The following is a 24398-nucleotide window of genomic DNA, read 5'->3' as shown; positions in this document are numbered from 1 at the left end:
ATGGGTATGTCTTATTTTCAGGGAAACACGGTAGTCTAGCGTCCTGTTCTCACTGCTTTGCTTGACATCTTGATAATGCCACGATTGGGCAGCCTTACCCAGCTGTCAAAGTGGCCCATGGTTTGGAGGACTTTTGAATTCAACCTAGTGGCTAGATCCTACTGTCTCATGGCCTGATCCTAACCATACTGACCCAAAATGATATGACGTGGATTTCAATGGAATGGTTCCAATGAAGCATGTTTCAGATTGCAGCCTCACTCTGAAATATGATAACTAGGGCTTTTTTTTTCCACGTGGAACTCACTGGAACTCAATTCTGGCACCTCTCAACTGTGTGCCATTGCCATTCTAAGAGAATGACAGAGGTGTCCATAGTGAGTTCCAGCACCTCTTTTTCTAGAAAAAGGGCACTGATGAGAACGATAGCATTGGCCTGTCTTGCAGGATGGTTGGAAAGATTATTGAGATAAAGTATGTGAAGTGCTTTGACTATTTAGGGAAAATGTTACAATGATGCTAAGTATTTCTTTTAGTGGACATCGCTGGGAAATGATGGCACATTCTTACACTTTAGGTTCCTGCTGCCTGCCTGACTCCCAATGACACAATACCCGCTTGTATAAAAAGGATGCACGTGCAAGCAGAGACTGTGGGTGGTACAAATAAAACTTTGCTGGCTTTATTCAAGACATGTCTTTGTGGAGGAAGACAGTGCTTTCCCACCAAATCATAGAATTGTGGAGATGGAACGGACCACCAGGATCATTTAATCCAACCCCCTGCAATGCAGGAATCTTTGGCCCAACATGGGGCATGAACCCACAACCAAGATTAAGAGTCTCATGATCTACCACCTATCCTGGTTTGCAATAGCAAGAATTGCCATTCTGGATACATAGTAATGTTGCATATCTGAGCCAACAGGAAACAATCAACTCTTAGACCCACAATTCACAAATACAGTCATACCTCGGGTTACGGCCGCTTCAGGTTGCATGATTTCGGGTTGCACACTGCACTGAACCCGGAAGTAGCGCAATGGGTTACTTCCGGGTTTCGGCGCTTGCGCAGACGCGTCAAATTGTGTCACGCGTGTGCGCAGACGCAGCAGCGTGGGTTGTGAACGCGCCTCCTGCACGGATCACGTTCGCAACCCGAGCGTCCACTGTAAGTGTATTTTTGAGTAAGACTCCTAAAAAAGATTTAATCTATGTAGCATCTTTATATATTAAGGGTGTGGTGAAAGAGGCCCCAACTAGTTTAACTAGCTGAAATAATAGAATCATAGAATCATAGAGTTGGAAGAGACCACAAGGACCATCTAGTCCAACCCCCTGCCAAGCAGGAAACACCATCAAAGCATTCCTGACAGATGGCTGTCAAGCCTCCGCTTAAAGACCTCCAAAGAAGGAAACTCCACCACACTCCAGCATAGTTTGCTGGAATAGTCTAGATTAACTACAGTGGTACCTCGATTTATGAATTTAATCTGTTCTGAATGCACATTCGTAGGTCGAAAAATTCATAAGTTAAAAAAAGCGATTTTCCCATAGGAATACATTGGAAATGAAAAATTCGAAAAAAATTGTAAGTCGAGTAAACCGCATCTAAAATTCGTAAGTCGAGTAAACCCCATCTAAAACCGCCAATGGATGTCCTTCGGGTGTCGAAAAATTCGTAGGCGTGCGGGCACTTTTTTCATTCGTAAGTCGAAAAATTCGTATATCGAGTAATTCGTAAGTTGAGGTACCACTGTATGCATCTTGCCAAATAATTCTATGATATATGTACAGCCCAGAGAAAGGTTTTTTGTTTTGTCACAACAAAGGCCAGAGTCTCTCTTAGCAAACAATACCCCTGGCCAAAGTACATCTTTATTTTTGATACATTTTTATTTTTAATAAAAGACATGTGCCTAACAAACACCATTTTCAGCAGTGTGTAAGAAGCTTCTAACAGGCTTGCAGTGGTTTTAAGTTGAGACTTGGGTAAGTGTCACAGAGCTTTAGTGTTAAATACAGACATATATAGTGAAAGGATGTCAGTCCAGATCTCCACTTCTCAGCTGCTACCATTTGTGTGGAAAGTAAGCATACCCATAACACATCTCCTCCACCATAATGGTCCTCTGAATACGGTAGATTCCTCTTACAGTGAGTCACATCTTTGAACAGGACCCGTGCACATGTGAAAAAGAGAACAAAATAAATACCGGTAGTGGTTTCTGTGAAATACTAGCTTCTGTTCCAAGGAGTCTACCTCTCATTACATAAAATATGTCCCATTTCTGTCTGTGAACCCACTGGTATTTAGTATCTAACCACAAGTTCCCTCTAGATACAGACATTTTGGAAAGCTGTCCCTTGGTGTTAATTAGAGGCAGAATATTCCTGTATCATATTTACTTTAAAGTAAGTTGATTTGAATATCCCTGAAATTCATATTGAAGTTGAGACTTGCATTGTTTATTATTTCTGGTGCTTATTATGTGTGATAATCATTAAAAGATTTAAAATATGAAAATGCCATTAGGGCAAGGCACAAATTAAGAATCACTTTACGGGTGGTTTATTTTTGCTGGTCTTCTGTCTGATTCTGGAAAGAATTAAGAGTACAGATAGAGTGCATTTACTGGCCTAGCATACAATTTGTTAAAGAAGGTTAAAACAAAATAAAACAAAAGGATTGCAAGGAGCTTCAAAAGGACCTCTCCAAAGTGGCAGTAAAATAGCAAATGTAAAGTGTAAAATGATAAAGTTAGCATGTGGTAGTTCTGGCTTGAAATATAGTGGTACCTTGGTTCTCAAACTTAATCGGGGTTCCGGAAGTCTGTTCCAAAACCAAAGCGTTCCCAAACCAAGGCGCACTTTCCCATAGAAAGTAATGCAAAACGGATTAATCCATTCCAGACTTTTAAAAACAACCCCTAAAACAGCCATTGAACATGAATTTTACTATCTAACAAGACCATTGATCCATAAAATGAAAGCAATAATCAATGTTCCGTACTATAAAATAAATAAGGCAGTATTGTAGATGATAAAAATGAAAATTATTTTCCCTCCCTTACCTGCACTGATGGTTTGGATGGGGGGCTTTTATCCATTTTCACAGTCACACAATCAATCAATCAATCATAAAATGAAAAACAAGTCACAGTCACAAAAATGAAAAAGCCACACAAACAAAAACACAAAAAATAGCAAAAACAAAAGCACCAAATATCACCTTAGAACACTGCAATCAGAAACGGAAGGCTTTAATTATGATGGGGGTACGAAAACTTAAATTAGCTGCTCAAGGATACAAATAGGATGGAAAAAAACCTTTATTACGATGGGGGGGACTTAAATTAGCCGCTCAAGGGAAAAACGGGATGGAAAAAAACCTTTATTACAATGGGGGGGACGACTTAAATTTGCTGTGCAACAGTAAAAACGGAAGGAAGAAATCCTTAATTACTATGTGGGTGTCAGATCGTCAGTGGTTGCTCATGAGTAATCAGCCAGAAGCCGAACTTCTAACAACTAAGTTCTTTATTGTGCAAATATTTACAGTGGAGCTCAAATAAAAACATCCATCTCATCCCTCAGCAGAGTCTGGGAATGACCGTTTCCGGTTCTTGGTCCAGCACAGAAGGCGCGGGATTCTAAACCCCCGCCTCCCCCTTCCACGTCCTTCCTCCCTTCGCGATCGGAGCGCGGGAAACGGTCCCTGTTCCCCACTTCCTGCTTGGTGTTGAGGCTCTGTGATCCTGACACAGCCCCTGTCCCGACTCCCTGCTTCCATCTCCCCCTCCCCACTGGAGGAGTGGTCTCCTCCAGAGGAGGAGGATGACGAGGGGGAGGTGGGTCCCTGTACCGCAACGGATCTGGGAAAGCTACCTGTCGGGGTGAGGGGGGTTTCCTGACAGTGGGGGACTCAAATGAGCTGCACAACAGTAAAAATGGAATCTCAGGAGCACGTTCGGCTTCCGAGGCAAAGTTTGAAAAGTGGAACACCTACTTCCGGGTTTGCAGTGTTCAGGTTCCGAGTTGTTCGGAAACTAAGCTGTTTGAAAACCGAGGTACCACTGTAGTGGGTATCCTCTTGTTGTTCCTGTTGCTACTTAGCTGGTAGTAACATGCTCCAAGCCTTCAGATTCGGATAGATTTCAACAACTAAAAAAGCAAAATTGGAAAGCTAGGGCTAATTCGCACACCATGAACATTGATTGTTGTTGATTATCTCATTTGATGACTCCTTTCTGAATGTATGAATTGACTCCATGTTTTATGGAGGTGTGAGATGGTAGTGAAAGTTCTGCCTGTGATGTTTGATCTGGAATTGCTTATTTATACATGCAAGTCACCACTTGTGCACCAGCCATAGTATTATCAAAGGCTAAAAACTGAGCTAACATGTTTTCTTAGTAAATAGTCGAAAATTCTTTCTGAGTTGAAGTTTGTACTTCAGGACTGAGGTGTCTGCATCCTCTGGACTATGCATGAATAATCTCTGGGCTATTCATGAATAATCAGTTTAGCCTCTTGAGTTTTCCAAGTTAGATTTCAAAAATTCATAATGACGTTTACTCAGTATGTGGTGGGTAGGGAATGAGGTGGAAGGAAACCTTTGAAATGAGATCATGTCTGATTTTTGTGAGGTTTTAATTTGGCTCAAACCCTCTCATTGTACAAAACCCTCCTTTTTCTGTGGAAGATGAGTTGGTATGGGAAAGAAAGTATTGTGACTTCTTTTTTTTTGTTTGAACCTTGTAGATAGTGCTCATGTTGGGCATATTGTAAAAAAAAGTAAGCTATAGTAGAGCATCTAATAAACCTTTAAGTCAAACAGGGAAAGAAAGGGCAGTTTTATTTCCTCCTTATAGTCGCGGAATTTTATTGACTTGTTTCAGGCATGATATTGCTAGTTTTGGAAAGTAACCCTTAGGAGATGAACTTGAGCTCATTGAGGAAAGAAAGCATGCTACATATTTGTAAAACTAGTTCTGCTGCAGGACTCAAACTAAGAAAGGTATCCTCTGTTCTTCATTAGATCAGCGTTTAAAAGAATGTTAAGGGTATGGTGCAAAGCCACCCAGCCAAGGAGTTCAATTGACTGTGAAATCACCACCATTAGAGTGCAACAGGATGTAGATGAGTTGGCGGTAATGAATGGGATTCGTTGTGGCTTGGTTTTGGAAGATTGCTTTTTTAACTCTGAGTTTCCATGCATTTGCGGCCTGAAATTTAATATGCAAAAAGTTAAAACTGAACATACAGCACGCACATTGTATATTATCATCCATTTAGGAAAAGATCAGCACCACAATATGAATGGTTTCAGTAATATAAGGCAGTCTATAGTAGGGATAGGGATGCGGGTGGCACTGTGGTCTAAACCACTGAGCCTAGGGCTTGCCAATCGGAAGGTCGGCGGTTCAAATCCCCACGACGGGGTGAGCTCCCGTTGCTCGGTCCCAGCTCCTGCCAACCTAGCTGTTCGAAAGCACGTCAAAGTGCAAGTAGATAAATAGGTACTGCTCCAGCGGGAAGGTAAACAGCGTTTCCATGTGCTGCTCTGGTTTTGCCAGAAGCGGCTTAGTCACGCTGGCCACATGACCCGGAAAAACTGTCTGTGGACAAACGTCGGCTCCCTCGGCCAGTAAAGCGAGATGAGCGCTGCAACCCCAAAGTCGTTTGCGACTGGACTTAACTGTCAGGGGTCCTTTACGTTTACCTTTATAGTAGGGATGGGTGATGTTAGATTTTCAACATCATGATGTATCACCAGCCAGACATCACAGTTTGGTGATATACCGCGATGTTGAAACAAGCTGCATTGACCCCAGCCAGCCTCAGCAGCATTGGATCGCTCATATGGGGGTGGGGGGAGGCTTCTTCCACCCCCCATCTGAACCACCTGACACCACAGCAGTATCGGGTTTCACACAGTTGGGGCGTAGAAGAAGCCTCCCACCTCAGCTGAGCGATCCAATGCTGCTGAGACATCAGGGTCGTTCAGATGGGTGGGCAGTTTCACGGAGACCCCATCCTGCTGCTGGCTTGGGCAAGCCAGTGCTGGACTGGGGGCTACATTAAATGTTTGGCTGAAGGGAGCGGCAACTGGGTGCCCAGTTTGAAGATGCAGAGGGAGAAACAAGCTGTATCGGCACCTCACTTAATGCAGTTTGTTTCTCCCTCTACAGTGGTTTGAGGGCAGACCGCGATGTTGGTTTCACTCAGCAGCATATCACTGGTGAAACCAACATCTGCTCCTCATACTGGTCGTGGGCAATATATCAGTATATCTCCCAGGCTAGTCTATAGTTATTCAGACCATTATTTTGTCAAATATGAGGAGGCAGAATAATATTCAGCCTACTTTCTGGCAAACGTGCTGGCTGCTGATTTGGCTTCCTGGCCCAATTGATGGTGCTGGATCCTACCTTTTCGACATGTTTCGTGGCCTGGGGCTGACGTATTTTGGAGACTCCCTCTCTCCATACGTGCTTAAGTCTCCAGTTCCATTGTGTAGGGCAGACCCTGCTCCGTGTGCCCTTGCCACATGAAGTCAAGATAAGTGGAGTGATGGAGAGGATTTTCACTGCAATTGTTTCAAGCTTATCAAATGACTTTCTCAGTTAAGTTTAAAGCTTTTCTTGTGACATTTCAAAGAGGGTGTACAATCTGCCCATGAGTGTTGAGTTGGCATTTCTAAGTGGTTACTGTTAGAGGTGACAATTTTAAGCACTTCTGTTGTGGGCATTTTTCATCTGCTTTCTTGCAGCATGTGAAGTCCCTTGACCCCCGAATCCTTTTTTTGAATTTGAACTTGGAGTCCTCTGTGTTGCAGGAGAAATCTCAACTACTTTTCCAATGCGTATGCTGCTGCAGTCAGTGCTGTGGACCCGGATGCTGGAAATGGAGAGCTGTGTATCAAGGTGCCGTCAGAGCTTTGGAAGCACGTCGATGGTAAAGTCCAGAAACCCTTAAAATGAAAGTGCTACAGACTTGCTAGCAATCTAGAATAGTTTTCCAGGCGTGCTGCGCTTTGGCAGGGCTTCAATGGCCCTGCTATGCTGGTGGAGCGCTTTTGATTTTGAGGCGTAGATCAGGCAGGCTGTTTGATTATGTGAATTACGGCAAGTTCTTAAGAGTTACTTCAAGCCTCACAGACTAGCTTCTGTGTACAGAAAAATATATACCAAAAGAAATAATCTCCTGTGCGTATTTTCAATGTTTTATAATAGAAAATTCTGTTTCACTTTGAGAGTCCTGGGTCATCATCAAAGATCTCACCTTCATTCTTTCATCTTTTCCTCTTCCTTAGTTCATTGAAGTTCTGAGTACAAAGTGGTTTTGCAAGTTAATGAATAGTTAATGGTGGGTTTGCCACGTTTCCTCCAGAAATACCAGATTAATACATATTTTATTATGTGGTTGCTCTTTTACTGCTGCAGAATTAAAAGTCTTGAAGGTACATATCAACTTTTCTCTGGACCAGCCAAAAGGAGGCCTTCATTTTGTGGTACCCAACGTAGAAGGAAGCTTAGCAGAGAGAGGGGCCCATGTCTTCTCTTGCGGGTATCAAAATTCTACAAGGTGAGAATTGCAGAGTCTTATGCTCCCGTTTCCCACGGGCCTAGAAATTGAAGAGTGTTGTGAGAGTTGGAAATGAGGTCCTATTTTGCTTTACAGTCATTTCAGAATATTTTAAGACCATTCAGACATGGCATTTTCCTTACAAGGAAGAAAACAAATAACCCATGTGTGCACTCATTGCCAGTTCGCAGCTTTTCAATTGATTGTCATTCAGTAAAATAGATATTGTACATGCTGCTCAGTAAATATAGGGTCAGTTGACCCGTGGTACTTCATTACCCTCCCTTTCTTCTCTTTTGAATAATGATAGATAGATAGATAGATTTATTGTTACGGTTCTCAACCAGCACACACATATCCATAAAAAACAATCCAAAATACATGCTAAAATATGAACTGTAAATATAAACTTTAAACTTTAAAATTTTTAGATAAAAGAAGATATCACTACTTTAAAAGGTGGGCTACAGCTGGTTATAGCACTGGTTCGTCTTTAGCTCTGTCCTTAAGTTGTGTGGGTACTGCGAACTAGATCGGACTGAATTTTTATGGCTCTAGCACAGAACCTGGCTACCTTTGCTGTCACATTAGCGTTAGCATCTGAGAGAAGCCACTCTATAGAAATTGTCCGAGCGTCCAGGTAGCTCAGCCAGCATCGAGTGGATAAACTCGCCTCGCACCTCTGCGTAGAAGCAGCATCGCAAGAGTATGTGGCCAGTAGTTTCCACCTCTCCAGATCCACACAGGCAGTATCTCTCGCACAATGGGGTCCGTTTGTACTTCCCTTGGAGAACTGCAGAAGACATTTGTGATTACGGGCTAGAGTAAATGCTCTTCTATGAGAGAGTTTTGAATAATGTATATTTAATTTCTAGAGCTATCGAAGTCTGATTTATCATTGTTAAAATGAATGAGAAAGCACCTAAGCTTTGACTGGCGGTCTGTCTGAATAGAAAAGGAAAAATCTTAGCGTTTTACCTGCTTAGCTTTCCATATGTTTATATGTTATACCACTTCAAGAGAACTGGAATAGATTCCCCATCCCTACCCCTGGTTTTTTTGGGGTGGTGGTGGTGGTGGAGGAATTAATCTGTACATTCCTGTATCAACAACAAGAAGAACAAAAAACAAAGGACTGAAGACATCACTGTTGGACCGCAGGAGCTCTCTTGCCAATGTGCAAACATATTCCAAGTGTGTTTTGCAGTGTGCTTTTCTGAAGGGGAACTTTCAAAGCCTCACCATACTAGTCAGTCTTTCAGTATTGTAGAATTGAACTTCTTAACTTGGAGTAGCAGCCTCATGGGAGTCCTAAACTGGCTAGCTTTTTGTAGTTCTTTGTGTTTATGCATTGACAGAATGCAGTTATCAAACATTTGGGAAGGGTCAGCTGCTTGCAGGATTGTACTGTTTTGGTAAAGCTAAGGCCCCAGATGCCTACACATCAAGTACCGCAACATTTGTCTTGGATTGGGAAAATGATTATGGTTTTTAATGACTTCACTTTCTCTCCAGGTTTTGGTTTCCTTGTGTTGATTCATACTCCGAACTATGCACATGGAAACTGGAATTTACCGTGGATGCCACAATGGTGGCGGTCTCAAATGGTGACCTGGTGGAAACGGTGTATACTCATGATATGAGAAAAAAGACCTTCCATTATATGCTGACAATTCCAACTGCAGCATCTAACATCTCTTTGGCCATCGGACCATTTGAAATCCTTGTTGATCCATACATGCATGAGGTAATACATAGGCAGCCTCTGTGTGGCACTTCTCCTATTCCACGTGATTTGTCGTGGTGTGAGGTTCTTGGGTGGTTATTGATTAGGGTTTTACTCTTGCTATATTGGTCATATAGAATTTTTCAGTGGTTTTTTTATTTGTCCTGTTATATTTCTTTGTTCTTAAGAAATCATGTTCCCTGTCCTGAATGCCCAGGGATAGAATAATATCTAAAATAAGTTATCAACAGCCAGAATCATAAAGTCGGAATATAAATTTATCTCTCTATTCATATTACTATTTCCCCTGACTATTGCTTTATAAAAGTTTTGTGTGTTGTCGTAAGTCTGTTGCCTTATCTTTGGGAAGTACCAATTATTGTTGTAACTTCCAATGGATTCCAATGGCTGGAAGTACCATGAATACCCACTTAAATGCTTGCTACTTTATGACACTTCATGCTGCAGATAGGCTGTTGTATGTAGCCTCAGGCTGTGCCTCGCATTAACTATTTTCCTGGATCTCTGAAAAGCTGTGGAGGAATAGCAAAGCTGCACACAATTGCATGGCCAGTTCACCACCTCATCTTCTGCATCTCTAAGCTATATACATGCAGTGATGGTGACCTCAGGGTCAAACTTGCTAATCTTTACATTTTCCATCGGCAGCATTTTCTAATGTTCACTTTTAGCTATTTGCTAACTTGAATTTGATTTTGTTTCTTAAAAAGGTTTTCTCCTTTGTTGTTGTTGTAGGTGACTCATTTCTGCTTACCCCAGCTTCTCCCGCTGCTCAAACACACCACATCTTATCTCCATGAAGTATTTGAATTCTATGAAGAGATACTTACATGCCGCTATCCTTACTCCTGTTTCAAGACGGTTTTTGTAGACGAGGCCTATGTTGAAGTAGCTGCTTACGCTTCCATGAGCATTTTTAGGTAAGTACTTACAACTACCCCTTCATGGATCACTGCCTTGTCGTGGCGAAGGGGCTTGAATTACTCAGGGAAGCTATGAGCTATGCCGTGCAGGGCCACCCAAGATGGACAGGTCATAGTGGAGAGTTTGGACCAAACGTGATCCACCTGGAGGAGGAACTGGCAACCCACTCCAGTATCCCTGCCAAGAAAACTCCATGGACAAAGACAACAGGCATATAAAAGATATGACGCTGGAAGATGAGCCCCTCAGGTCGGAAGGCGTCCAACATGCTACTGGGGAAGAGCGGAGGACAAGTACAAGTAGATCCAAAGCTGATGAAGCGGCTGGGCCAAAGCCGAAAGGACACTCAGTTGCGGATATGCCTGGAAGCGAAAGGAAAGTCCAATGCTGTAAAGAAAAGTATTGCATAGGAACCTGGAATGTAAGAACCATGAACCTTGGTAAGCTGGATGTGGTCAAAAATGAGATGGCAAGAATAAACATTGACATCCTAGGCATCAGTGAACTAAAATGGACGGGAATGGGCGAATTCAGTTCAGATGACTATCATATCTACTACTGCGGGCAGGAATCCCGTAAAAGAAATGGAGTGGCCCTCATAGTCAACAAAAGAGTGGCGAAAGCTGTACTGGGATGCAATTTCAAAAATGATAGATTGATCTCGATACGAATCCAAGGCAGTCCTTTTAACATCACAGTAATCCAAGTTTATGCACCAACTTCCAGTGCTGAAGAAACTGAAATTGACCAATTCTATGAAGACTTACAACACCTTATAGAAATGACACCAAAGAAGGATGTTCTTCTCATTATAGGGGATTGGAATGCTAAAGTAGGGAGTCAAGAGATAAAAGGAACAACTGGCAAGTTTGGCCTTGGAGTTCAAAATGAAGCAGGGCAAAGGCTAATAGAGTTCTGTCAGGAGAACAAGCTGGTCATCACAAACACTCTTTTCCAACAACACAAGAGACGACTCTACACATGGACATCACCAGATGGGCGACATCGAAATCAGATTGATTATATTCTCTGCAGCCAAAGATGGAGAAGCTCTATACACTCAGCAAAAACAAGACCTGGAGCTGACTGTGGCTCTGATCATCAGCTTCTTATAGCAAAATTCCAGCTTAAACTTAAGAAAGTAGGAAAAACCACTGGGCCAGTAAGATACAATCTAAATCAAATTCCTTATGAATACACAGTTGAAGTGAAAAACAGGTTTAAGGACTTAGATTTGGTGGATAGAGTGCCTGAAGAACTGTGGATGGAGGCTCGTAACATTATACAGGAGGCAGCAACGAAAACCATCCCAATGAAAAAGAAATGCAAGAAAGCAAAGTGGCTGTCCAATGAGGTCTTAAAAATAGCGGGGGAGAGAAGGCAAGCAAAATGTGAGGGAGATAGTGAAAGATACAGGAAATTGAATGCAGATTTCCAAAGAATAGCAAGGAGAGACAAGAGGGCCTTTCTAAACGAGCAATGCAAAGAAATAGAGGAAAATAACAGAATGGGAAAAACCAGAGATCTGTTCAAGAAAATTGGAGATATGAAAGGAACATTTCGTACAAAGATTACCACAATTAAGGACAAAAGTGGAAAGGACCTAACAGAAGCAGAAGACATCAAGAAGAGGTGGCAAGAATACACAGAGGAACTATACCAGAAAGATATAGAGGTCTCATACACCCCAGGTAGTGTGGTTGCTGACCTTGAGCCAGACATCCTGGAGAGTGAAGTCAAATGGGCCTTAGAAAGCCTTGCTAACAACAAGGCCAGTGGAAGTGATGATATTCCAGCTGAACTATTTAAAATCCTAAAAGATGATGCTGTTAAGGTGCTACACTCAATATGCCAACAAGTTTGGAAAACTCAGCAGTGGCCAGAGGATTGGAGAAGATCAGTTTACATCCCAATCCCAAAGAAGGGCAGTGCCAAAGAATGCTCTAACTACCGCACAATTGCACTCATTTCACACGCTAGCAAGGTTATGCTTAAAATTCTACAAGGCAGGCTTAAGCAGTACGTGAACCGAGAACTCCCAGAAGTGCAAGCTGGATTTCGAAGGGGCAGAGGAACCAGAGACCAAATTGCAAACATGCGCTGGATTATGGAGAAAGCTAGAGAGTTCCAGAAAAACATCTACTTCTGCTTCATTGACTACGCAAAAGCATTTGACTGTGTCGACCACAGCAAACTATGGAAAGTTCTTAAAGAAATGGGAGTGCCTGATCACCTCATCTGTCTCCTGAGAAAACTGTATGTGGGACAAGAAGCTACAGTTAGAACTGGATATGGAATAACTGATTGGTTCAAAATTGGGAAAGGAGTACGACAAGGCTGTATATTGTCTCCCTGCTTATTTAACTTATATGCAGAATTCATCATGCGAAAGGCTGGGCTGGATGAATCCCAAACCGGAATTAAGATTGCCGGAAAAAATATCAACAACCTCAGATATGCTGATGATACAACCTTGATGGCAGAAAGTGAGGAGGAATTGAAGAACCTTTTAATGAGGGTGAAAGAGGAAAGCGCAAAATATGGTCTGAAGCTCAACATCAAAAAAACTAAGATCATGGCCACTGGTCCCATCACCTCCTGGCAAATAGAAGGGGAAGAAATGGAGGCAGTGAGAGATTTCACTTTCTTGGGTTCCATGATCACTGCAGATGGTGACAGCAGTCACGAAATTAGAAGACGCCTGCTTCTTGGGAGAAAAGCAATGACAAACCTAGACAGCATCTTAAAAAGCAAAGACATCACCTTGCCAACAAAGGTCCGTATAGTTAAAGCTATGGTTTTCCCAGTAGTAATGTACGGAAGTGAGAGCTGGACCATCAAGAAGGCTGATCGCCGAAGAATTGATGCTTTTGAATTATGGTGCTGGAGGAGACTCTTGAGAGTCCCATGGACTGCAAGAAGATCAAACCTATCCATTCTCAAGGAAATCGGCCCTGAGTGCTCACTAGAAGGACAGATCCTGAAGTTGAGGCTCCAGTACTTTGGCCACCTCATGAGAAGAGAAGACTCCCTGGAAAAGACCCTGATGTTGGGAAAGATGGAGGGCACAAGGAGAAGGGGACGACAAAGGATGAGATGGTTGGACAGTATTCTCGAAGCTACTAACATGAGTTTGGCCAAACTGCGGGAGGCAGTGAAGGATAGGCGTGCCTGGCGTGCTCTGGTCCATGGGGTCACGAAGAGTCGGACACGACTGAACGACTGAACAACAACAACAACAACTTACAACTAACCCATCTAAAACAAAGTGATTTGAGAAATGCACAGATATCCACCACACTTCAGCGTATCTCATGCTGGTAGAGAGATAAAAGGTAAAGGGACCCCTGACCATCAAGTCCAGTCGTGTCCAACTCTGGGGTTGCGGTGCTCATCTCGCTCTATAGGACGAGGGAGCTGCCGTTTGTCCGCAGACAGCTTCTGGGTCATGTGGCCAGCATGACAAAGCTGCTTCTGACGAACCAGAGCAGCGCACGGAAACGTCGTTTACCTTCCTGCTGGAGTGGTCCCTATTTATCTACTTGCACTTTGACGTGCTTTTGAACTGCTAGGTGGGCAGGAGCTGGGACCGAGCAACAGGAGCTCAGCCCGTGGCAGGGATTCGAACCGCCGACCTTCTGATCAGCAAGCCCTAGACTCTGTGGTTTAACCCACAGCGCACCTGGGTCCCTTGGTAGAGAGATACTTCAGTCCAAATCACTAGAGGTTTTTGTGTTTGTTGTTTTGTCTTTTTAAAGGAAACTCAGTGCCATCATTTAAGTTCATAGGACCAAGGATAGTGTTATACTGGGACCTGGGCTTTTGGCTGAAACTCAGCTGCGTACTTGCAGGGGATGCCTTTGAGCTAGCTCCCCATTTCAATTCAGTTTCCAGCTTATAAAATGATGCCAAAGGTTGCCGTAGAATCGACTGATGAGATAAGAATTGTAAATAACATGGCAGCACATTTATTATTATTGCCAGAATGACTTCAACCGAATGCAGCCAGTTTTAGAAACACAAGGTGTTTTAAAATGTTCCCAATTTTAATTTCGCAACCACGGTCCAAAGTGCATGTGGCAAAGGAGAGATGCAACCGTGAATTTTTACTCTGAGTACACACACACCTGTTGGTTCACACTTAGTGATGGTTTGGCTTCATGTTGCATGTGAAGCTGACCCATATAAGACGTTAAGAAAGCTGTTTTATACTTCTCTAGTTAAAATTCTGCTATTATTTGTTCATGTTTACTTGTTTAAATTGAGGTGGAAGATTTTGTTTCTCCTGAAGATTCTGTTTGCCACCGTTGTGCATATGCTTGTTTGTGTTTTTTATTTAGCACAAACCTTTTGCACAGTGCAATGATAATAGATGAGACCCCGCTGACCAGGAGATGTTTGGCTCAGGCTCTGGCCCAGCAGTTTTTTGGCTGTTTCATATCGAGAATGTCTTGGTGAGTACATCTTAAAATAGATAACTCCCACGTCGAATTTTGGCTATGAGTATGTGAATCATTATAAAGCATAAATGCAGATAAATTCTATAGCTGTCACAGCAATCATAGCACATTTGGGGTTTCTTAAATGTGCAAGATAACCTACAAGCTCTTACAGTCTACCGTATTTACTTACATAGATTTTTAAGTTTCTGTATGCTAGAGAATATTTTAAATAAAAATACCAAAATATGTACAGTGGTACCCCGCAAGACGAATGCCTCGCACAACGAAAAACTCGCAAGACGAAAGGGTTTTGCGATTTTTTGGTTGACCCGCAAGACGAATTTCTCTATGGTCGTGCTTCGCAAGACGAGGCATTCGTCTTGCGCGGTACCACTGTAAGAAGAACCCTCCCGCTTGCGCTGGCCCTCCCTGCTTGCCGCTCACTAACGATCGCCCTCCCCGCGCTCCCCATCGAACTCCCTACACGCGGCTTCCTCCTGCTCGCCCTCCGCGCGCTGCCCCATCGCAGTCCCGACACCTGGCTTCCTCCTGCTCGCCCTCCGCGCGCTGCCCCATCGCAGTCCCGACACCTGGCTTCCTCCTGCTTGCCTTCCCCGCGCTCCCCATCGCCTTCCCCACGCCTGGATCCTCCTGCTCGCCCTCCGCACGCTGCCCCATCGCAGTCCCGACACCTGGCTTCCTCCTGCTCGCCCTCCGCGCACTGCCCCATCGCAGTCCCGACACCTGGCTTCCTCCTGCTTGCCTTCCCCGCGCTTCCCATCGCCTTCCCCACGCCTGGATCCTCCTGCTCGCCCTCCGCGCGCTGCCCCATCGCAGTCCCGACACCTGGCTTCCTCCTGCTCGCCCTCCGCGCGCTGCCCCATCGCAGTCCCGACACCTGGCTTCCTCCTGCTTGCCTTCCCCGCGCTCCCCATCGCCTTCCCCACGCCTGGATCCTCCTGCTCGCCCTCCGCGCGCTGCCCCATCGCAGTCCCGACACCTGGCTTCCTCCTGCTCGCCCTCCGCGCGCTGCCCCATCGCAGTCCCGACACCTGGCTTCCTCCTGCTTGCCTTCCCCGCGCTCCCCATCGCCTTCCCCACGCCTGGATCCTCCCGTTCGCCCTCCGCGCGCTGCCCCATCGCAGTCCCGACACCTGGCTTCCTCCTGCTTGCCTTCCCCGCGCTCCCCATCGCCTTCCCCACGCCTGGATCCTCCTGCTCGCCCTCCGCGCGCTGCCCCATCGCAGTCCCGACACCTGGCTTCCTCCTGCTCGCCCTCCGCGCGCTGCCCCATCGCAGTCCCGACACCTGGCTTCCTCCTGCTCGCCCTCCGCGCGCTGCCCCATCGCAGTCCCGACACCTGGCTTCCTCCTGCTTGCCTTCCCCGCGCTCCCCATCGCCTTCCCCACGCCTGGATCCTCCCGTTCGCCCTCCGCGCGCTGCCCCATCGCAGTCCCGACACCTGGCTTCCTCCTGCTCGCCCTCCGCGCGCTGCCCCATCGCAGTCCCGACACCCGGCTTCCTCCTGCTCGCCTTCCCCGCGCTCCCCATCGCCCTCCCCACACCCGGCTTCCTCCCGCCACCGCCGCTCACTACAGTACTGTAAGTAACTGCTCTCCCCGCTCGCTTTCCCGACACCCGGCCCCGACTGGTTTTTTCCCATAGGAACGCATTCATTAAGTTTCAATGCATTCCTATGGGAAACCGTGCTTCGCAAGACGAAATTTCCGCAAGACGAAAAGACTTGTGGAACGAATTAATTTCGTCTTGCGAGGCACCACTGTAGTTGCCTAGATTTTAATTAGAATTAAGGCTTTTGTGAGTCACTTGCTGCCAGGATATATACATCTGTTCTTGGTTCATTAATCCTTTATTTATTTAGATGGTGAGAGTTGTTAGCTTTTAAAGTATTTTCACTAGGAGTGCATTCAGCATGGAGTCCAGATTCTGTAAATCAAGAGGGATTTTTCTCTCGTCGCTTCTTCGCTTACAGGTCAGATGAGTGGGTGTTGAAGGGAATCTCTGGCTATATTTATGGCCTCTGGATGAAGAAAACCTTTGGTGTAAATGAGTATCGGCACTGGATCAAGGAGGTAATGAGCCCCAATGGATTTTGAAAGCATCTTTATGCTGTTACACAGATACACAAGGGGATGCACAAATGGAGCTATCCTTGCCTTTGACGCATTTTAATGTGAAGCTGTCACAATTAAGTGGGAAATTACACAATACCTATATGTGCAATTCCAGAAATATTTGGCAAAACAGTGTCCCCTGGGTAACTGACCAGTGAAGCTGTTTTGGGAGACATCATCATTATTACAAATAATAATTTATTATTTATACCCCGCCCATCTGGCTGGGTTTCCCCAGCCACTCTGGGCGGCTCCCAACAAAATATTAAAAATACATTAAAACATCAGTCCTTAAAAACTTCCCTAAACTGGGCTGCCTTCAGATGTCTTCTGAACGTCAGATAGTTGTTTATTTCTTTGACATCTAATGGGAGGGCCTTCCACAGGGTGGGTGCCACTACCGAGAATGCCCTCTGCCTGGTTCTCTGTAACTTCACTTCTCTCAGTGAGGGAACCGCCAGAAGGCACTCAGCACTGGACCTCAGTGTCCGGGCAGAACAATGGGGGTGGAGATGCTCCTTCAGGTATACTGGACCGAGGCCATTTAGGGCTTTAAAGGTCAGCACCAACACTTCGAATTGTGCTCGGAAACATACTGGGAGCCAATGTAGGTCTTTCAAGGCCAGTGTTATGTGTTCTCAGCAGCTGCTCCCAGTCACCAGTCTAGCTGCTGCATTCTGGATTAGTTATCGTTTCTGGGTCACCTTCGAAGGTAGCCCCATGTAGAGCACACTGCAGTAGTCCAAGCGGGAGATAACTAGAGCATGCACCACTCTGTCGAGACAGTCTGCAAGCAGGTAGGGTCTCAGCCAGCATACCAGATAGAGCTGGTAGACAGCTGCCCTGGACACAGAATTAACCTGCTCCTCCATGGACAGCTGTGAGTCCAAAATGACTCCCAGACTGTGCACCTGGTCCTTCAGGGGCACAGTTACCCCATTTAGGACCAGGGAGTCCTCCACACCTGCCCCCCAAAAACAGTACTTCTGTCTTGTCAGGATTCAACCTCAATCTGTTTCTCTGCTTGAGGAAGCATTATGTTATATTGGGTTGGCTACATAAACATTAAGCCCTCGGCCCAGCATACCTGAAGGAGCGTCTGCACCCCCATCATTCTGCTTGGACACTGAGGTCCAACGCCGAGGGCCTTCTGGTGGTTCCCTCACTGCGAGAAGCAAAGCTACAGGGAACCAGGCAGAGGGCCTTCTCGGTAGTGGCGCCCGCCCTGTGGAACGCCCTCCCATCTCATGTCAAAGAGATAAACAACTACCTTGCATTCAGAAGACATCTGAAGGCAGCCCTGTTCAGGGAAGTTTTTAATGTGTGATATTTTCATGTATTTTAATCTCTATTGGAAGCCACCCAGAGTGGCTTGGGAGACCCAGCCAGATGGGCGGGGTACAAATAATAAATTACTATTATTATTAACAGAACAGGTTTTTCTTTCTCTGGAAGTGTGTTAGCAACCCACCACGCCATCCTCGGGTCAAAGGTAATTACCCACCCTTGCAGGCCACAGGGTGGCACTAAACCCCCTCAGTGATGCCCTGCTGTAGCAACACAGAACAACCATTCAGGTTCTTTTCCCACCTCTGCAGATGAGCATCCAGTCATGTGAGCCCTGACTTGCTGTCTGAAGAAAGAACAGCCCAGATACTGGTTTTCTACCTTAGTGAGAATTAGGCCTCTGTTTTAGGGGGTCCTACACACTTCTGCCAAGTGCATGGTTTATGAATTAGTCCAGACCATCTGCCTCTTTTCCTTGTGTGTCTTTATTATATCTTATCAACAAGTGTGATGGGTTTTGCCATTAAAAGCTTTCAAGTGATCTTGATTTAATTTTCTAACCCTGCACCCTGTCTTCATTTCCCCTTTTAAACAGGCTCATATGTTGTCGTTAGAATATTGCACTGCGTTTTTTACAGATCTCCCCCCCCCAAAAAAAAAAACCCACCCAATTTTTCAGTAACAGTTCACTCTGTTCACTGAGAGTAAGGTACCAAGCAGCAGATGGAAAGGAAGGCAAAATGCCTCTCTTTTCAGGGGTTGTATAGAAAAGTGTGTGTGTGTGTGTGTGTGTGTGTGATAATGCATTCAGCACTCTCTGGCAATCACACATTGCAGGGGCAACCAATAGTGGGGGCCAAGCTGTCTCTTGGACACCCCAGGATCATGTACAGCTTGTCTTCTCTTTGTAGCCAAATACACCTTTGCAATATTATTATTATTATTTGCATTTCAGGAACTGGACAAAATAGTTGTGTATGAACTGAAGACCGGTGGAGTCTTACTTCATCCAATCTTTGGTGGAGGAAAAGAAAAAGACAAGTAAGTTTAGTAGATTTATAAGGCCAATAATACACACACACACTCTCTCTCTCTCTGTTCCTCTTCAGGTGAGTAATGAGACATTTGGCCAAAGGCTTCATTACCTCAGCTACCTAATGGTCCGATAAAGTACATCCTTGGTAAACATTTGCCTTGTTTGAATTACAGAATGGAAGTATATTAACAAAATATATGCAAAGTAGAGTAAAAACCTTTCCAAGGAAAGGGAAACTATTTTGCTACAGGTGTGAAAATCACTTTAAAACACACATTTTGCTATTTCTACAAGCACCAGAGTCCTTCTAATGATTGATGCACATCAGCTTTGAGCAAACTGCAGGCTTTTTTTTTTTTTTTTAAAAAAGAATAATAATAGAGCGTATGGCTGACAAACCTCATTCTATGTAGCCAGATGGAGGGATGTGACTTTATTGCTCATTAAATGGTGCTGAAATACTACATCCAAAGTCTTAAACTGATTATATTGGGATGGCAACATGGATTTATAAGCAATATGAGATGAAAGGGAACAGTTGTTCAACTTGAGTTGCCTAATTCAAATTGTGTCCAATGTCCGAGAATAGTTTTTATTAAAGAGGCTGTAATTGAAAGCAAAAGGCTGCTTAAATACCTCTTCTCCAATAAGTTACAGATCCTTTTCACTGGCTCCTTACCACTGGTTTGCTGATTGAAGCCCTGCTGGCTAGGCAGTTTGGAGGTGCCCAGTGATGGCTAAGGTGACAGTCACTGCTGTGAGGTCCAGCAGTGAGATGACTGCTTTTGGTGGCTCAAAGGAGAGGTTCAGGAGTAACACGTGCTATTCAGAGTAGACCATTGATATTAATGAATGTATCTAAGATAGGTCCATTAGTTTAATTGTGTCTACTCTGAGTAAACTTAATTGAATACCACCCCATTGTAATTACTGCTGTCTTCCTTAGCCGAAAGAGTCTGCTCATATCTTCTTTAAAGTACTCAGTGAAAGAGAATACAGTCGTAACCTTGGGTTACGTACTTTTCGGGTTACGAACTCTGGTAACCTGGAGGCGCAACCCGGAGCGTGCGCAGTTCGCGCATGCTCAGACGCGTTTGCGCATGCGCAAACCGCTACTTCCGGGTTTTTCGCGCGCTTGTTCGGGTTACTTACTTTTCGGGTTACGAACTGTAACCCGTTAACCCGGAATCAATTACGTATGCAACCCAGGGTATCACTGTATATGATAGTCATTATTTCTCCTCTTTCCTCCCTTCTGTGCTCCTGTCTGAATTGTTCATAGATTGTTACAGGCAGAAGTAAAAAAATTTGCAATTTGCCCAGATAGTTTTAGTTTTACACCCAAAGTTTACCTGAGAAGATTTTTTTTAAAACACTGAGTAAAATTTGTAAGTGTACTTCGTGAGCCCCTGTTCTTAATATGATCAGAGTTTTAATTAATACTTTTCAATTGCTGGATTAGGAGAATCCTGTCTGACTCTTTGAATTTTTTATTTTTGAACTTTCTGCTGTATGTGGGACTTTCCCCTTAAAATGCAAAATTAAATAGTCCTGAAATGATCTTGATTTTCATTTTCCAGCCCTGCATCACACCTGCATTTTTCTATAAAGCATCCTCACACATTGTCATGGGAATACTACACTATGTTCCAATGCAAAGCCCACCTAGTCATGAGACTCATAGAAAACAGAATAAGCATGGAGTTCATGTTACAGGTAAGTGTTTGGACACTTTTATAATTTTCTATTTATAATTACTTTTTTTTTTTTAAAAAACCACTTGAATTTCAGTGCCTTCCATATAAAACGTGACCCTAAAAGTAGACTATGAAGCTTATTACTGTTATACCCAAATGGCTGGTGCCCACAGACCATGAACTTCCTCTTGGCCACATAGGTTTTATGCCAACCATAATTGTGGGGTCTCTTTCTAGAGCAGAATCCCCCCTCCCCCTGCCTAATTAATGTCTGCACTGACATCAGCACTATCTTCAATTAATGGCTTTCAACAGGGGTGACTAAGATTTGGCACTCCAGGTTTTTGGACTACAGTTCCCATCAGCCCTAGCCAGTATGGCCAAAAGTGGGAGTAGTCCTGCAACATCTAGAGAACCATGGGTTAGCAACCTCTTTCCCCCCTCTCTCCTTTTTAAAAACAAACTTTATTGTTTTGTTTTTAAAATGACCAAAGTGTTGTCATCCAAGATAAATACATGTGCAGGTGTTAAATCTTGTATACTGTCATCCACGTGGCAGCAAAACAAACTTGGAATATCTTTTATGCTACAGCTACCTCTCGCTTGCTTAACCAGGGTTTGTAAACAAGAACATGGTTAACAAAACCTAGCTAAGAGGGAGCCTGATTTAACCTTTAACCAAAGCTGACATTTGTAATGAGCTATCCATTAAGCTTCAATCCCATGCATTTGTTCAGTCGTTCAGTCGTGTCCGACTCTTCGTGACCCCATGGACCAGAGCACGCCAGGCACGCCTATCCTTCACTGCCTCTCGCAGTTTGGCCAAACTCATGTTAGTAGCTTCGAGAACACTTCAAGAACAGTGTTCAATCCCATGCATACCCGGTACTTAACCTTGAGAGTAAGCCACAGTGGACTCATTGAGACTTACTTCTGTATAGGCATGTGTAGGAATGCATTGTTTTTCATGTCACTACAGGAAGGTGGAAATTTTCTCCATAGAGTGTGTGATCTCACTGATTGCCCTTGATTGTCTACCTAACCATGGTTAAGGGAGAGCCAGCATTCGGTTTTTGGTTCCCTAAACAATTTGAATTTATTTGTTATATTTGAACTCTTATGTCAGAGCATCGCATCTGAAGTTGTCATATGTGCTCCACTTCAGCATTATAGCTGCATCATATTGCCTTAACCTCACTTTCTCTGCAGCCCAGACTGCACGGGCACTTCTCAGCGTGGTTAGCTGTTTGTATAATTGATTGGTGTGGTTTGGGCCAATTTATAACCACACCCGGGAAGCGAGGTTTCCTCTTTGTGTCATGGATCACATGCCATGGAAATCAGGCTGTGGCTTACAAAAACTAGGGTACTCACTCACCATCTACTTAAATGATTCAATCTGTTCCCTGCAGAGAGCTGTTTTGTTCATTGGAAACATTTTAGGTAAACACTTTCAGCAGCTTAATTTCTGCATATAGTAAAGGAAGCCACTTGCAGACAGTGACTATATAAAAAGTTATGAACCTTCACTGCTAAATGCGATTTCCAGTATAGAGACAGTGCTAGTAAATGCAATAAGGCAATGCAAGCAATAAGACAGAGCTGAGGATCCTGTGACCCTTTGAATGCTGCTGGACTGCATCTCTCATAATCCCTTACCATTGGTCATGCTGGCTGAGGCTTAAGAGATTTGAACTCACAACATCTGGAGGGCCACATTTCCCATCAGAAGAGGCCACCAATTTACAGTCCTTTTTCCAACTTTGAGAGGCATTGGCTGGTTGCTGTTGAAAGTGGGATACTGTATAAGATAGGACATGGGTTTAACCAACAAGGCACCACATCTGCTTGCAAAAAATACCCCCCCCATCCTAGAGCTGACATCTTTTTTGTCACGTCTTCATTTCAAAATAGTTGCAGGAAATGCGACCGTCCCCTTTGGTAGAGATGTGGTTTGAAATCCTCTGCCCATCTAGCAGTGCACAGTTTGAACGTGATGTCTGAATCACCTTGGGTCCTATCTGATTTTGTTTCCAATGAACTGTACCTATGATGTTACTTTCACTAATATTTCTTAAAAGTTTAAGATCACTGGGCCTGTTTTGATTACTAACCGTGGCTAATTTCACCGTAGGTTTTCAACAAGCTCTTGAGCCTGGCCAGCACTGCCTCATCTCAGAAGTTCCAGTCTCATATGTGGAGTCAGATGCTGGTTTCCACATCTGGATTTTTGAAATCCATCTCCAATGTCTCTGGCAAAGACATTCAACCGTTAATAAAGCAATGGGTGTATCCTTTTTCATTCTAGCTCCAGGGCTAGTAACAAAGGAGATGAAAAATAGCTGTTCTTTGGCCCCGTTAAATGAATACACCAGGACATAAGAAGCAGCCTTAAATTTGTCTGGAGAGTTTCAAATAGTGAAGTTTAAGAAGTAGCTCAAATTGCTGTTGTCCCTTTTGAATCGCATCTTGTTGGTGGCTGATTGTTTAGTTTCCAAGATGCTACTGTCGGAGGAGAAATGCAGCATTTTGTACCAGTGTGCGCTGTTCTGAAAGACAAACCACAGAGCCAAGCTACACAGCAAGGATCCAGAGGATTTTCAAAAACATTCTTAAGGCAGATATGGAAAATGCCACAGTCTGGTGCATTCTCAGAAGTGAATTCCAAAAATTTCACCCTGGCACCAAAACACTTGGGACCATGTACAAGTAATTTAAATCACCCAAATGAATAGCAGAGAGATTGGCTGGTGCAGAACTCACTTGGCAGTTGCAGAACTGCCTGGCAATACTGATCTGGTGCTTTCGATAATATTTCAGTCCACCTTGATAAAGGCAAAATAGACTTATACAGAGTGTAGTTCACAGAAACAAATGCATTCAGAACTGGATTTCACCTACTATTCTCACACACTTTGTATATTGTAGTAGATTTTTTTTTTCACAAGGAGAATTGTGCATCTTGAAGTCAGTTTCCAAGTTTCCACAAAGTCCTGTGTGGTGGACAGAGGCACCCTGGAAAAGGGAGTATTTTGTAGTAAATACGCAGACACAAATAAGCAGTTCAGTAGTATGGATTCATGATTCCCTTTTAGGAGTTAGGATACATTGGAGGCTTTGCAAATCAAAGCAAAGCTTTTGCTTCCAAACGTTCATTATTTGGCTTTCACAAAATCACTCTTTTGCTACTAAAATGCCCTCTTCTTTTTGTGTTAGACCAGATGCTTTAAATAAAAGTCCTTGTGAGATAATTAATTAATTAATGAAAACACCATGGAATTTCTTCAGAATACAAGAATGTGTCAGGGCTTCAGGTGGGGAAGGGACAGCAGACACATGTACCCTGCCCCTGCTGCCCCCAGGGCCAGTCTGTGCCCCCAACCTTCCCATGTTCAGCAAGCAGGTTTGAAAGGGGCTTGTAAGCATTTTTTGTGTAGATTGTGCTATAAGCCTTTCTGTGACCAGGAACTCTGATAATGCAGGGTTCCTGGTTGCAGGGAACCTTGTGTGTTCAGCCAAATGTGCTTAGCCAATCACACAT

The 24398-nt window shown here is 44.1% G+C and overlaps 1 protein-coding gene across 1 annotated transcript in view; it reads left to right on the top strand.

The window, feature by feature from the left end:
- Positions 1-24398, top strand: part of TAF2 (TATA-box binding protein associated factor 2) — a 63217-nt gene that overhangs the window by 5872 nt on the left and 32947 nt on the right. Inside the window, exons 4-12 of the mRNA XM_033155791.1 lie at positions 6841-6959; positions 7448-7589; positions 9105-9336; positions 10072-10256; positions 14601-14714; positions 16696-16795; positions 19080-19165; positions 20741-20876; positions 22992-23146. Coding sequence (XP_033011682.1) covers positions 6841-6959; positions 7448-7589; positions 9105-9336; positions 10072-10256; positions 14601-14714; positions 16696-16795; positions 19080-19165; positions 20741-20876; positions 22992-23146 — 1269 coding nt within the window. The remainder of the gene's footprint in view (positions 1-6840; positions 6960-7447; positions 7590-9104; positions 9337-10071; positions 10257-14600; positions 14715-16695; positions 16796-19079; positions 19166-20740; positions 20877-22991; positions 23147-24398) is intronic.

The sequence above is a fragment of the Lacerta agilis genome, chromosome 7 (genome assembly GCF_009819535.1).
Source record: "Lacerta agilis isolate rLacAgi1 chromosome 7, rLacAgi1.pri, whole genome shotgun sequence".
Lineage (NCBI taxonomy): Eukaryota > Metazoa > Chordata > Lepidosauria > Squamata > Lacertidae > Lacerta > Lacerta agilis.
Note: the sequence above shows the minus strand (reverse complement) of the source record. Positions and strands in the feature narration are given on the sequence as shown.